This window comes from Lycium barbarum, chromosome 6 (genome assembly GCF_019175385.1).
Source record: "Lycium barbarum isolate Lr01 chromosome 6, ASM1917538v2, whole genome shotgun sequence".
Classification (NCBI taxonomy): domain Eukaryota; kingdom Viridiplantae; phylum Streptophyta; class Magnoliopsida; order Solanales; family Solanaceae; genus Lycium; species Lycium barbarum.
In genome coordinates this window covers 131,347,512-131,361,413 of record NC_083342.1, presented here as the reverse complement: position 1 = coordinate 131,361,413, position 13,902 = coordinate 131,347,512, and the positions used below count along the sequence as shown (strand labels likewise).

The 13,902-nt window shown below is 38.4% G+C and overlaps 1 protein-coding gene across 1 annotated transcript; it reads left to right on the top strand.

Annotated features, from left to right (window-relative positions):
• The first annotated feature begins 8,584 nt into the window (after positions 1–8,584).
• LOC132599031 (PI-PLC X domain-containing protein At5g67130-like) lies at positions 8,585–13,363 on the top strand. The gene is made up of 9 exons (XM_060312235.1): positions 8,585–8,745; positions 8,854–8,940; positions 9,019–9,141; positions 9,211–9,348; positions 11,459–11,557; positions 11,860–12,163; positions 12,270–12,493; positions 12,593–12,679; positions 12,799–13,363. The coding sequence occupies exons 2-9, from the start codon at positions 8,869–8,871 to the stop codon at positions 12,961–12,963; spliced, it is 1,212 nt and encodes a 403-aa protein (XP_060168218.1). The 5' UTR covers positions 8,585–8,745; positions 8,854–8,868; the 3' UTR covers positions 12,964–13,363.
• Positions 13,364–13,902: the final 539 nt, after the last annotated feature.

Genomic DNA, 13,902 nt, shown 5'->3' with positions numbered 1-13,902 from the left:
ATGGCTTTGATCTTATCCGGGTTGATTTCAATCCCCCGGTTAGATACCATGAAACCCAAGAACTTGCCAGATCGGACACCGAAGGTACATTTCTCCGGGTTAAGCTTCATGTTGTATTTACGGAGTACGTCAAAGGTTTCCTGCAAATGTTTTAAATGGTCCTCTATTTCCAGGGACTTGACTACCATGTCATCAATATAAACTTCCATTGTTTGCCCTATCTGTTCTTCGAACATCCCATTAACTAGGCGTTGGTAAGTTGCACCGACATTTTTTAACCCGAAGGACATGACATTGTAATAGTAAGTCCCATACCGGGTAATAAAAAATGTTTTCTCTTGATCCTCCAGGTGCATCCAAATTTGGTTATACCCCGAGTAAGTATCGAGAAAACTCAACATCTCATGCCCGGCCGTCGCATCGATTATTCTATCGATGTGAGGCATCGGAAATGAATCCTTCGAGCATGCTTTGTTTAAATCCTTATAATCAACGCACATTCTAAATTTATTACCTTTCTTCGGCACCACCACTACGTTAGCTAGCCAATCCGGATATTTTACCTCCCGGATAGAGCCGATTTTCAAAAGCTTTGTTACCTCATCTTTTACGAAGGCGTGTTTCGGCTCTGCCATGGGCCTTCTTTTCTGCTTCACGGAGGGAAATCTCCCGTCAAGGCTGAGCTTGTGAGTTGTCACTTCTGGTGGTACACCTGTCATACCTATATGGGACCATGCGAAACAATTGGCATTAGCTTGAAGAAAATTAATTAACTTGTTCTTGAGCTCCGAGGTTAACCCCGTGCCCAGGTATACCTTTCTATCCGGTAGATATTCGAACAAGATGACTTGCTCCAGCTCCTCTATGATAGATTTGGTTGCATCCGAGTCATCCGGAAGACGGACGATATGGGTATGCTGAAATCACCCTCTTCGTTCCCCGGGTCCGACCCCTTCTGCTCCGCTGTCGAACTCGTACCCTTTAATTTCTATTAGGCATCCTTGCCTCCGACTGATTCATCATCCTTCAGATCCGATTTTTTGAGAAAGAGTGGAGTTTCCTCGACCGCGAACATCTCCCTAGCAGCGGGTTGTTCACTTCATATGCTTTTTATCCCCTCTAGGGTCGGGAATTTCAGCAGCTGATGTAGTGTAGATGGCACCGCCCTCATTCTATGAATTCATGGTCTTCCAAGCAAAGCATTATACTTCATATCCCCTTCGATGACATAGAACACCGTCTGCTGAATGGTGCCGTCAATGTTGACCGACAAAGAAATCTCCCCCTTCGTGGTTTCACTTGCTATATTGAACCCACTGAGTACTCGGACAATCGACACAATCTGATCGAGTAGCCTTAGCTGTTCAACCACTCTCCACCGGATGATGTTGGCCGAGCTACCTGGGTCAATCAAAATACGTTTAACTTGTGATTTAAAAGTAAGAATAGAAATTACCAATGCATCATTGTGGGGTTGAATGATGCCTTCTGCATCCTCATTGCTGAAAGAGATGGAACCCTCGGGTACGTAATCTCGGCTGCGCTTCTCACGCACAATGGAAACCTTTGTTCGTTTCATCACCGGTCCTCGAGAAGCGTCTGTGCCTCCGATTATCATATTGATTATATGCTGAGGTTCCACCGGTTCGGCCCGTTTGTGAGATTCCCTTTCCTTGTAGTGGCTTTTAGCTCGTTCGCTCAGGAATTCTCGAATGTGGCCATTCTTCAGTAACCGAGCCACCTCCTCTCTTAGTTGGCGACAATCCTCGGTTCTATGCCCATGGGTTCCATGATATTCACACATCACGCTCGGGTCCCGTTGACCCAGGTGTGATCTTAGTGGTCTCGGCCATCTTGCTTCTGCGATACGGCCAATAGCCGAGACGAGGTCCGAAGTGTTGACATTGAAGTTGTATTCCGATATCTTTGGTAAGTCTTTGTTGCTAGCTGAGCTTCCGGCATCACTCCTAAATGAGAGGCCTCGACTGTTTGTCGGACGTTCGGCCCGTTTATCGCCTCTACTCGAAAAGTGACTAGGACCAACCCTTGACTTTTCCGACCTGAAGCTTGGCTTTTCCGAATGAGAGTATGGTCGATATCTTTCCCTCGATGGTCTTGACTCCGGTTCGTAATTTTTTCTCGATCTCTAAGAGCTTTTTCGCTCACGTTTATGGGCCCCGGGGAAGTTCGAGTTGGTCATCCTCTACTCGAATCTTTGATTCGTATCTGTTATGGACATCTGCCCAGGTCACAGCCTCGTATTCCAGCAAGTTTTCTTTTAGTTTGAACGAGGCCGTCGAGCTCCGAGGATTAAGCCCTTTGGTAAAAGCTTGTGCAGCCCATTCCTCCGGAACCGGAGGGAGCTCTATCCGTTCCCTTTGGAACCGGTTGACAAATTCACGTAACAACTCATTATCCCTTTGGGCTATACGGAAAATATTCGCCTTCCGGGCCTGCACCTTTTTAGCTCCAGCATGGGCTTTTATGAACGCATCCGCGAACATTTCGAAAGAAGTGATTGAATGCTCGGGCAGATGGTCGTACCAAGTCAATGCTCCCTTCAATAGAGTTTCCCCAAACTTTTTCAACAATTTCATCCTCTTCGACGTCATTGCCTTTTATGGCATAGGTGTATGAAGTCACGTGCTCCTGTGGGTCCGTTGTGCCGTCATATTTCTGAATATCCGGCATTTTGAACCTCTTCGGGATCAACTTCGGAGCCGCACTTAAAGGAAAAGGCCTTTGAATGTACCTCTTTGAATCCCTCTCTTTCATAATAGGCGGAGCCCCCGGGATTTGATCCACCCGAGAGTTATACGTTTCCACCCTCTTCTCTGTTGAATCTACCTGCTTTGCCAAGGTTTCGAGCATCTTCAGAACTTCAGTGGACGAACCGGCTCCCGATCCATTACTTTCGACTCTCCGTGTTTCATCCCTCCTCGGTTCGGTGACCCCTTTTGATCTCTCCGAAGCTGCCTTATCATTTTTGCTCTGCAACTGAGCTATTGCAATTCCCTGCCCGGCTATAGCAGTCCCCTGTTCCTGCAATATTTCAAAAATTAAACGTAAGTTAAATCTCATCCGGAGCATTGGGTACTTTCCGGCCTTGAGCTCGGGATGAAGTAATTGAGTTGTGAGTATTCAAGGGATCAGTGGCCGGTTTGGTGGCGTTCTCCTGGTTCACGATGTTTTTCCGGTTGAGGCCTTCTCTCGAATCAACAGAGTGTGGGTCGACCGGATCTGCTGGTAGGCCTCGTAACCCACTGTTCTCGTTTTAGGCCACAATCTCGTTGTTGTTGACATGACCAGACTGTCCGTTGCTTGCCATTTGTCCGTTTTTTGGTAGAAATTAGTAGACGATGCCTTAGTCAAACAGGTAGAAGGAGGTAAAGGCTAAGATTAAAAAACCACTATTATCCTAGCCCCACGGTGGGCGCCAAACTGTTTATCCCGAATTTAGGTAATCGATTGAATTTATAAATGAAGTATAGGATATGTGGATGAACTTTAATCTATTTTGGGTTTGATGTGGGATACGTATGGATCTGTGTGCAATAGAATGAGTATGTGAATATATGCATTAATGACTTGAATAAAGATGTAGATATTTATGATTAAGCTAATGATGTCGAATGAATAAGCATAAATATAACGCCACTGATCCGGACAAAAAGAGAAAGAGAGAGCTTCAATATATGTATTTTCTATTATAATGTTCTAGATCTCAAAAAGCTAACTCCTAAAAGTAGAAAAATGTCCTCTATTTATAGTTTTGCCTCATGGACCTTTCATACTACACAAAGCCCTTTTGGAATAAAGAAACCCTAAAAGGATAAGATAGGACCGTACGGTCTGACCCCCGTACGGTTGTCTGTACAAAATGGCAGAACTGTCTTAACGCGTGGCAGTTCCCCAATTGGTTAACCGGGCTAACAGCCGCGTTCAATTCGGACACGGAGAAACCGGACTAACGGCCATGAAAACTTGACGTCGCAAAACCAGGCTAACAGCAATGCAGAGTTTGGTCTGGAGACACCGGACCAACGGATTTACTTCTCTTTTCTCGGATCAGCCACATCTAGTGCAATCCCCGGTCTGAATAAAAGACTGATCATATCCGTGCTCATTTGATCTTACCCTCGGCCCCGGTGTCACCGATCTTGCATATATTCAGTTTTTACCGTATACAAATTAAAAAACTCCGGTTGAATATGTGGCACAATATTTGGAGTAAGTTGTCGAGAAGCGCGTGGGAGATGGAAAAGTCTAAAAAATGAATCCACCTCACGCACTGAATTCATGGTAGTTCAGGGCATATGTGAACATATAATTGTTTAGGTATGGAACTCGTAAATGATGATTTTGTAGAGGTTTTTTAATCTATTCACTAAAAAAAAAATCCACGCATACTGCCACTTGGAACTCTTTGAAGAACTTTCGGAATGTGACGTCCACGTAGCATGTCATATGCCTCCGGTGGAATTTTAACATGAGTTCATGGTAGTTTAGGGAGATTCTATAAACACCCAATAATTTAAGTATGAAACAGTGATGATTTAGGATTTTTAAACCTAATTCTTTTTTGAAACGTAAAAGGAAAAGAAAAGAAAAGAAGCCTTACCTGTGGGATGGCCTAAGCCCAAGTATAGCCGGACCTATTTTAAGCCCAGTCCTATTACTAACAGGGCAATTTGCAGGAATGTCCTTTGCTGGGGTGGTCTTTAATTTTTGTCTCTCAAATTGGTGGTTTTTAATTTTTGTCCTTCGCTAAAAATCTCTTGGTTTCGGGTTCGAACTCCCGCTCAGTCAAATTTGTTTAAAAAAATCGTAAGTTAGACTGTGGATTCTCAAGGCAAAGTTTTAAACGCAAAACTATGCCTTAAGGCAGAATTTGTAGAATTTTGGCTTGAAGGTAAAATTTTACCTTAAGGCAGAGTCTTGCCTCTAAAAATCTGCCTTGTGAAAATTCCTTCCTTTTTTTCAATTGATTTGGCGTTCAAACCCAGAACTTCAAGGTATTAGGCGATGGATAAAAATTAAAGACCACCAATTTGAAGGACAAAAATTAAAGACCACACCAAATGAAGGCCAATCCGCGCAAAAAAAAAAAAAGTTATTTGTAAACAAGTGGGCAGGGAAGGTCAGTAAACAAGGTCGATCCAGCCCAATAAACAAACGGGGCCGTGGGCTTATAATTTGAAGAAGTATCATGAAAAGCACAGGAATGTAAAGGGCAATAATGTCAATTGCCTTACATATCGGACAATAGGAGCCTATTTTTGCAACCAGATATTTAAGACCAATCACAAGCAACGATACTCCGTGCAAAAACTTGCAATTATAATATTTTTACATTTTTTTATCTTTCCGTTCAAATAAAAAATAAGATATAAGAAAACAAATATTAACCACACTCAATATTACATTGCCTATTAACATATTTTCTTTTTGTATATAACTATGTCCCAGTATAGATTTATTTTTTCTACGAAGTTTTTAACTAGTCTGATTTCAGTTATCCAGTGTGTTCCCTAAATCTCCAAATATTAGGCATGATCAAATAAAATATTTTTATCACGTCTCATTGACATATAAAAAATATAACAAATTTATGAAATATTAAAAATAATTATTAATATATTGAAGTTTCGGCGCAATCAACAATATAGAACTTAATTTGAATCGCGTGCTTACATTTAAATTAATACTCAAATCCTATCTGGTTGCAATTACCTAAGTTTTTTCTATTTGTCTTTCAAGTCAAATTTAAAAACAAAAAATCGGATTGATTACAAAACACAGAACCACTGACACTTATATGAGCAACATATGGCATAGATCTATCCCATTCGAAATGTCATTCATTTGCTGGAGAATGTTTTTTGGCAAGGTACCCTTCCCCAGGATCTTACCTCATACTAGTACTCAAGATAGAGTTGATTGTGTGTGCTATTATGTCTCTAAACCTGAGAACATGCAACATGTCCATGTGGAGGGTAACGCTGTTAACAGACTTCATTTGGAAAGGCATGGGTGCACCTCTTGGGATTGCTCATCAACATTTGCCAATTAGAGCAGTCATTAGTAACTGGTGCAACTTGAAACCCAAGAACAAAGTTCATTAATTGAGTCTGCAAGCCACTTCAGTTCTGATTTGCTTGGAGATTTGGAAGTCTTGGACAGCTTGTAGGTATGGTGATAAGAGCAAATTCTACCATTACAAGATGGCTACTCAGTGCATATGGAACATAAAGGCAGTCATTCAGGAGGTCTTTCCTTCATTTACTATTGAGGAAAACTGAATTAACTTGTGCAACAAAGTGGAGAGGCTCAGTCTTGTTGTGAGTTGCACTTCTATTCATGGGAGAAACCTATTAATGGTATGAGTGAAGCTAACACTTATGGAGGCTTCTTCAAAGATACCAACAAGGCAGGCATGGGGGGTGTGGTGAGATATGATAATAGAGATTTCATATTTGCTTTTTCTGGTCCTGTTGATTGTAATAGCAACAACCAAGTTGAGGCTCTTGCAGCTAAGTATGGTGTCAATTGGTGTATACAACATGGATTGAACAATTTGCATATTGAACTAGACTCCCGTGTCATCTCAAACATGTTGAAAAACAAGAATACTAGCAACCCGAAACTGAAGCACATCATTAACTGTACTTCCTGTTTGCTGCACAATACTCAACATCATATCACTCATTGTTTTAGAGAAGCCAATCAGGTGGCAGATTTTTTGGCAAAATTGGCAGCTACTAGTGGAAATAGGACCTTATATCATTCTCCTCAAGATCTCCCCAGAGAAGCAAAAGGCAGTTTCAACTAGATAAATGGCGAGTAAAGTACCGGAGGAAATATGAGAAATGTAATTTTTTTTGTTAGTTAATTTACAGTGTTGATATGGAAAGGAAACTATTTAGGCTACTTCCTTTCCTTTAGATTGCTTTGTCAATCTCTTTTGTAGATTAGAGGCAAGATTTCATGTCCCCCTAATCATTATAAGTTCTTTTGACTTAAATATAACACAGTAGGGGTCAAGCCAAACCCCTCATACGACCTAATAGTGATGGCTTAAATAAAAATATAAAAAGATTAATACTTGGAAAAATTATATTGCAAATTAAACTACTCCTCTTTTATAGTATAATGTAAATTTATAAAATTACGTTTCATTTGAAACACAAATTATTTGACATCATCTATAAATGATAAAATTAGTATTTGTATTAGTAACAAGATAAAGAAGTGCTGCTGGCGCCGCAATAGGGAGTTTTGAAACCTAAGGTAAGCTTTTCCCTCTTCTTTTTTCCCGTTCATTTGCTGATATGCTGAAGGACAAAAAAAATAGTTAAAGAACTCATTATTAATAGAAAAATGGGCTGATGTTATCCAAGTTAAGAAGTTTCTCCAACCACAACATTTTGCTTGAAAGCTTGCGCATGCATTTCTAAGAAGGCCAAGCGTGTATACGCACGATAAAATTTCATACTTTTCTGTTAAGCCAAGTTTATTCGATTTCTCACAATATTATTATAAACTGTAAAATATTTAAGAGAATATAGAGAAAATATTTGCACAATTAACTGCTAAAAAAAAAAAAAAAACTCAAATCAACAATTACTTGAGAAACAAAATTGGGGTTTCTGCAATGGAACGCACGACAAAAAAAATTCAGGTGTTGTCCAACCAGAGCACCGTATGTACTTACACAGTAGCAGAGCCAGAATTTCCATAGGGGTTCAAAAGATAAAAAAAATAAACATACGAAGAAGCCTAAGAGGATTCAACATCTACTATATATACATAAAAAATAATTTTAACTTTGTAAAAATATTTTTTTTTTCCGAGGGGTTCAGATGAACACCAATCTGAACCCCCTCGGCTCTATGTGGCTCCGCCACTGTACTTACATAATGCAAAGGAGAGGGCTTGACCAGACCTTCCACAAAGAACCCAACATTGAAAGTAGAGGTTAAAACAAATTGATTGAACCCTTTTTCAAACAAAAAAATAAAACAAATTTTTGCAGCCTGAGAACGTGAAATAAATCGATTTTCGTATGCTCATATTTGCCATGTAACTAGGTGGAGACAGAATTTGCAGTCTTTAAACCCTTGTTACTCTTTAAATTATGGCATATATATTAAGTTCACTTATTTCTTGTGACTAGGTAATTTCAAAAGCATCCTCCTATTGCCCCCATTTTCTTTTATAAATTCCGAGTCTTCTATGTACTGCGCTATAAATAAATTATAACAAATATACTTGCATTAAAAGGCAATGAATGTGTCGCGTACACATTTACCTACTACAGAGAACTGCTCACATGCTTTATTTCAAAAAGAATTGTTTCTAATGTCTCAATTTATATGACACAATTTGAGAATCAAATTTTTTACGTAGAATTTTTGAAATTTTAAAAACTATATAAGAAGTACTATAATAATTAACAATTCAAATTTGACTATTGAAATTTATAAGCTGGCACATAAAAGGAATAGTTAAAAGAGTTGTAGAATACACAAAAGAAAAGGATAAAATTATAAAAACAGAATAACCGCTAAGATATGAAGTTGTTAGCGCGGCATTATCTAAACAGTAACTCCTTTTCTTCTCTTTCTTTTCCTTAATTAACTCACACAATTTTCCTCCTCCTCTGCTTCTCTCAAATATACTTTTTCAAGCAAAATCAAAATGGCTAACTGATTATATTCCTCGATCTACGCGCCATTGTTAAAGGTACATGTACTAACCGATTCACATCTATATTGTACATTTATGTGTGAGTAATTGCTAGGCATGTGATGTGTGTATGATTGTTTGGTCCACGATTTTTTCTTTTTGCAGAGCTTCAATTTCACTATGAATTTTAGTTTTTCGGTAACTCTGTTTCTTGCGGTTACTCTTCTGTTTACTTGTTGTGAAGCACTTAAGGTAAGTGATTATTACTTCTATCTTCGTGCTCGGTAACATTGTTTTTGCTTTGTTGACTGTGTGTTGTTGTGGTAATAGCAAGGACAAAGTTGTGTGGCCAATAGGAACTGTGATTCAGGGCTACATTGTGAGACTTGCCTGGCAAATGGCAATGTTCGTCCTCGTTGTACTCGACTTCAGCCGGTTAATCCTCTTTCAAAGGTACAATACTTGTGTAGGGCTTGATTTTGTATTGAAGTTTCATTGTTAAAAGTTTGAATAATTTTGTAGGTCAAAGGATTGCCGTTTAATAGGTACTCTTGGCTGACAACGCACAATTCATTTGCGAAATTGAAAGCGAAATCAGGGACAGGAGGTGCAATATTAGCTCCAATGAATCAACAGGACACCATCACCGAACAGCTAAATGTAAGTATCCTACATCTTTCTTCAAAATTAGACACATCACGAAGCCTTTCGGTTTGCCTATAGCTTTTTAAACTGAAACTTTAAACTTCAAAAAAAAATATTTAAAGTTGTGTCTGGATATGCATTTTACTTGGAAAATAAAATTTGAAGATTTGTGAGTGGAAGCGGAAGCGAAATTTCTCTCAATCTGAATCAATTTTTAAAACTTGAAAATGTTTTGAAGATAAATCTTGATCAAATTTCATAGCCGTTTCTTGAAGGTAAATTTTTAAAATTTGATCCAAAATCTATGGCCAAACGCTAGCTAACTATTTTCCTCATATGCCAAAAGAGAGAGAGAGAAAGGAAGAGTGTAAAACAGCATTCAAACAAAAGGATGTTAGTTAATATAATGGGCGAAACAGTCCATTGAATCAACTATCAGAAAATTGTGAACTGGATAGGGAGTTAAATATTGCTCCTCTTCTATATGAAAGTTCAAAGAGGTATTATTATATATTGTTATTACTTCTGTTATTTTATTATGCTATATTAATTTAAGTCTATGCGTGGCACATGGCGAAGTTCCAAAGTTGAGCGAGTCAGCCTTGTTTGTTAGCTGTTGCTGACTCTTGTTGATTTTTGTATTGCATTGCTATGCAATTTAATACGTGGACTTCATTACATTATGCAACATTAGGTATGGGCTAGAAAAGTGTCAGCATTGAAGGAATGTCACAGAGCAGAGAGATTCTTTCTCTCTATATAGTTTATTGAATTTCTTAATTAATGTTACCGGCTGTTGCTATTATTTAAAGTAGTTTTTGTCCCACTAGACTACTGTTTTGTATTGCAAGGATTAAACTATTACCTGTCCTGCAATATATGGTTAAGAATGTGTTGGAAAGCTTTATCTTCTGATAATGGGGTGAGGGTGCTCTTTAAGGTAATGAGTAAAGTAGTAGGGATTGCTCAAGAAGAAATTTGCTTGCATTACACAGCAGACAAGTCTCATTGTTTCAATGAATGTGCCTGGGTTTCAAGGGGTTTCTTAAACTTCTGAGTTCTGGCTGGACTTGTATTTCTCTAGCAGAGCTATCAAATAGGTTTTCTTGGCTCATAAATATTTTACACAACACTCTTGTCTTAATTTAATACTAACATTCAAAATCATCCATCTAGGGATGAAGGTAGGATATGAGTAGGATAGTAAAGAATTTTCACCTACCTATATACACAATGAGTACTAAAGTATCAATCCTTATCTTCCCCCATGCCTGCATAGTGCTAAAACTTTCATCCTTACCTTTTCTTTTTTCCCAAAATAGTGAGGATAATTTGGGGGTAAAACAAAAGGAATCATAATAACGACAAACATATATTTGAATATAATGAAGCCAATAGAGTTGTCACATATTATTCAAAGCAAATTTAGGCCTATCAACATTTGCATTTTCTTGATATAATCTTCACTTATTCATACCCATAGCAGGTACTACAATTTTACCGTTTAAGCTATCAGTATTTATCTGTAACGCTTGTTCTCAAATTACACTATCCTTTGAAGTAGAATTGGTGATAATATCCAGGGATCTAACAAAGACTGCCATCCCTATATTTTCCTAACATTTAAAGATTGGCTACAGGGGTTTATGCATCTAAAACTATTCCACTGATTTTTATTTTACATGTACACCACTAAAAAGCAACTAGAATACTGAGGAGTACAAGCACTGCAAATTTGCAACTATGAGACCCTATAGGAAAAGGAGATGAAACAGACTGTTGAGTTAAGCTTTCATACTGTAAGCCTCTGGATTAGGAGAGGAATCTAAAACCTTTCTGCTTCGCAGTCCATTTATTTTTATTTTTCACTTGACTTGATTCTCAGTGTTTGATGACCCGTATGAATGCTAAGCGTGTCATAACATTTTGGTGAAATTGGTTTTCACAGAGAAAAGGTAAGGTAATACACCAGTGAATTCTGCAATACCTACTTTTCCTACTGTTCTCTGTTTGTTAAAATGCATGGAAATTGTGATTTAGAAGAGATGAACTGCTAGCTCTAACGTTTTCGAATAACTAGTATATGTGGATACTGATAAGCTTCTTTTGACATGAATTGGCACAGAATGGTGTTAGAGGTTTAATGCTTGATATGTATGACTTCAACAATGACATCTGGCTGTGTCACTCATTTGGAGGGAAATGCTACAACTATACAGCTTTTGTAAGTTCTCATGAACCAGTGATGTAACACTTAATAACAACTTCCATACATTTGGCATGTTTAAAGGTTTACAGATGTTCATACTTTTGGCTTATAAGTCATTCTTGTCCTTAGCATCTTCGGGAAAAGAGGATACAATTTATTCTTGTCCCTCTTTTACTTGTAATTACAGTAATATTCGTGAAAATTATGATGGAAAAAGGAGCAGAATTGACTTTTTTCTCGTTGGCTTACAATAATTTTTAGATTCTTATCACATAAAGTTGCTTTCTTTGGAAGCTAATGTGGAAAATTTCTGTCAGCAACCTGCAATCGATGTCTTGAGGGAGATACAAGTGTTTCTTGAAGCAAACCCTTCAGAAATTGTTACACTTATAATTGAGGACTACGTTAGATCTTCCAATGGCCTAAACAAGGTGTTTGATGCGGCTGGGCTTAGAAAATTCTGGTTTCCAGTTTCTCGGATGCCTAAAAATGGTGGAGAATGGCCAACTGTAGATGATATGGTCCAGCAAAATCAGCGACTGGTTGTGTTCACATCTAAGTCTGCCAAAGAATCTTCAGAAGGCATTGCTTATGAGTGGAGATACTTGGTAGAAAACCAATGTGAGTTTCATCTTTAGTTTATCTCTTAGAGCACATTTTAGCTTTTCTATTAAAACTTTTGGAAAAATGATAAACGTGCTCAAGTACAAGCGCTTTGGATTTGCAGATGGAAATGGTGGCATGAAACCTGGTTCTTGTCCAAATCGTGCAGAATCATCTGCTATGAACAATAAGTCAAAGTCGTTAGTCCTGATGAACTACTTTCCTGATGCCCCAGATCTTGTTCAAGCTTGCAAGCATAATTCAGCCCCACTCATTGAAATGATGAACACATGCCATGAAGCCGCTGGTACAAGGTGGCCTAACTTCATTGCTGTTGATTTTTACAAGGTATATGCTTGTTGTTTGAACTGACTATCTGTGAAGTGAGTCTTAAAAAGCTTTTCTTTTTCTCTCTTCAATTTACTTCACTGGTTGTGGACTTTGCAGAGAAGTGATGGAGGTGGAGCCCCTGAAGCTGTAGACTTGGCAAATGGACATCTAGTCTGTGGGTGTGCAAACATTGTCTCTTGCAAGGTTCAGATCACCTATTAACTTTTTTCCATTAGTCCCCCACTTTGAGGACATGAATTGCAATTTTATGATTCGAAATGTGCAACTGTGTGACATTTGGGTGCCTTTAATTCAATATGCAGGAGAATATGACTTTTGGAGTATGTGAGCTGCCTGTACCAAGCATTTCTCCAATAACACCAGCTGCTGCAGCTAAAAATGAAACGGCGAGCTTTTCAAATTTGAATTTCCAACCAAAGCTGCAATGGTTGTTGGGAACAACATTAGTGTCTTTTTTCTTGTTGTAATCGAGGTCCAACAGCCTACGCAAGTTTATATTTGCTTCACAAGGATTAAGGATCAGATTTTACTGAAGGCATATGTAGAGAAAGGGGTTATTTTTTAGTAGGTGATTATGACTACAACCAGGCAAACTAATTAGCAATAGTTAATCGTCCGACTTACTTTTGGATTTTAGAAAATTGGAGCTAAGGAGTCTGAATGGTGTGTGATCAGTCGTCGATAACCTTTGTATCTTTCCTTTGGTAAAACGGCTGATGTAAACTGTCAATGTGAAATTAGTTTAGCTTATGCCACGGGCACTTGGATATGGAAAAAACAGGTTGGTGAAATACTCTAATTCAGTTTGTTTCGATTTGTCACTGTGAAAATGCAGGACAGTGAAAATGATTTTATTTTGCTATGTTATCTACAGTTTCCAGCGAGAACTTCTATCCAATTATAGATTCTCTTTGAACTTTTATATGTTCCCTGTAGTTGATATGTTATTTCATTCTTCACCTATAATTCTTATTTGTTCCAAATTTATGGGTCCACAAACACCCCCCCCCCCCCCCCCCCCCCACAACAAAATCCAATACCTCAACATCTATTACAATTCTTCAAATTTTCAAGAACACCTGACTTGGTACCTTCTAATATGGGATAGTTTGAACTTCACATTCTTTGGAAAATTTGAGAAAATACCAGGAATCTTGTCACGTGAAGATCAAATAGCTTTTTGAGTGTAACTTCCAAAAAATACTCCTTTTAAAAGTTCATTGCAACTTTGCAAGCAACATGTTCTGGAGTTTAAAGAAACTTGAATTGCGTAAGACATCAGCACCAAACAAGAAGGGTGCTTAAGATGAGGAAATAATTGCAACCCATCCCACACATTGATGCCCAAATTGAGAATTTACTAGATTTAGTCCAGATTTGGCAGAAAAAAGAGTCTTCAACATTTG